The sequence below is a fragment of the Poecilia latipinna genome, unplaced genomic scaffold (genome assembly GCF_001443285.1).
Source record: "Poecilia latipinna isolate Pla-1442-1.1 unplaced genomic scaffold, P_latipinna-1.0 Scaffold4396, whole genome shotgun sequence".
Classification (NCBI taxonomy): Eukaryota; Metazoa; Chordata; class Actinopteri; order Cyprinodontiformes; family Poeciliidae; genus Poecilia; species Poecilia latipinna.
In genome coordinates this window covers 22,847-24,534 of record NW_015117012.1, presented here as the reverse complement: position 1 = coordinate 24,534, position 1,688 = coordinate 22,847, and the positions used below count along the sequence as shown (strand labels likewise).

The window sequence follows — 1,688 nt, the reverse complement described above, 5'->3', positions numbered from 1 at the left end:
AGAACTGAATATGCAAAAGAAATGACATCTGCTCAGATACTGTCTGATCTTACCACAAAATCCAGTTGACTATGATTTTTATGGCATCATTGAGGCATTGAATGGCCTCCACAGTGATTCTTGCCTCCTGTCCCACCCTGTTTAACAGGATACCGATGGCGAATGACCAGATGACCAGTCCTATCATGTTGGGTCCATCAACATACCTGCCTACTAGTTTCGTCTCAGTACCATTCTGCACAAAAAACACAAGTATGGCGGCTCCAGCTCTCTGACAACAATATTGTAGGAGTACATCACCTTGTTGGACAATGCATTTCACTTTTTCATAAGTCAACATACAACCATTGATTTTAATGCATTTAATGTGCATTTATTTTGTAAAAGACCACTCTAAGTCACTGCATGATTGTGAAATGTAATGGCACAAAGTCAAGTGTCAAACCCTTTACACACACACACACACACACACACACAAAAATAACGTAAGCAAAATGTAGCCAAATGGAAAGTAAAGGAAGGAACCAGCAAGGAGTGGCTGAGAAAGAGGTGTATCAGGTTGAATGCTGAACAAAGATTTGGGCTAATGAGCTAATGGGTGACAGGGCTGAGGAGAGACAGAAAGAGGCACAAGGGGTGAGAGAGAGAAGACTTTGGACTAGGAAATGAATCTAACAAAAATAATTAGACATAAGAATTATAAATAAAACTAGAGTAACTAAGGAAAGGACAAGACAGAAAAAAACTAGAATCACTAAGAAAATGATAGAAACGGGGCAGAACGAAGTAAGTAAGGAATACAAATAATGACAAAACAAAAAAACTCAAAAAACCCAAGATCTAAGCTCTAATAGTATAGGGTTTGCATGGTTGCTTTTCCTATGTCCTAACTATGGCACACCTTACTGTTACAATGGCAAACACCACCTCCCCATTCAGGCTTTAAATAAGAAGAAACTCAAGGCCATTCTTTTTCTTCCTCTTCAATTTGAAGCTTGTGGCTGTAAACAAAGATCAGAAGAAAATACTCACCAGTTTTGGATCAAGGGAGAGGCCAGGTTTTGTTTTAACCTGAATAATCTCAGTCTCGTACTAAGAGAGAAAAAAAAACTGTTACATTTCCAAACCCCAAATAGGAAATTACATAATAAGCTGTGGGCCAGAATAAAAGCATACCTGCTCATAGAAAGCCTGAAAGAAGCTCTCTGGAACCATATTCCTATGCAAGTAATAGGATAGTCAGAAAAAACTAAGCTTGTAAATGTTAAAGACAAAAAAACATGCAGATGTTATTTTACCCAGAGATTCATTTCACAAAAACCTATATAATGTCATGGTGTGGTGTGGCGGTGGACTCAAATACAGCAGGCAGTAGAGCTTATAAGATCTCACCTCATAAGATCCTGCAAGATCACGTGCAAGACAAAGCTTGACACCTCCTCTGTTTTCTTGCCTACTTCATGGTCTCCCACACCAGGCTTGAATGTGAAAGCCATAAACATTCCTGCAACACAAAGTATCAGGCAGGATGTCAAAAGCAATAACACAGATCAAATTATAGCGGTCTTCATAAATCTATCTTAAAATCTGCTACCCATGATAAATTTACCGAGAATTACGGCTATTGAGGTAGAGCCACAGACGAAGGTCCCTGTGATGATAGCTGTTTTCCTGGACACTCTGGTGTT

General features: G+C 39.1%; 1 protein-coding gene across 1 annotated transcript in view; it reads right to left on the bottom strand.

Moving 5' to 3' along the window:
* Positions 1 to 53: 53 nt before the first annotated feature.
* LOC106942581 (excitatory amino acid transporter 3-like) overlaps positions 54 to 1,688 on the bottom strand; it is a gene marked incomplete at its 3' end in the record, with an annotated part of 17,800 nt that continues 16,165 nt past the window's right edge. Inside the window, exons 5-7 of the mRNA XM_015025900.1 lie at positions 1,177 to 1,219; positions 1,033 to 1,092; positions 54 to 235 (exon numbers count right to left, since the gene is read on the bottom strand). Of these exons, the coding sequence (XP_014881386.1) occupies positions 54 to 235; positions 1,033 to 1,092; positions 1,177 to 1,219 (285 nt within the window). The remainder of the gene's footprint in view (positions 236 to 1,032; positions 1,093 to 1,176; positions 1,220 to 1,688) is intronic.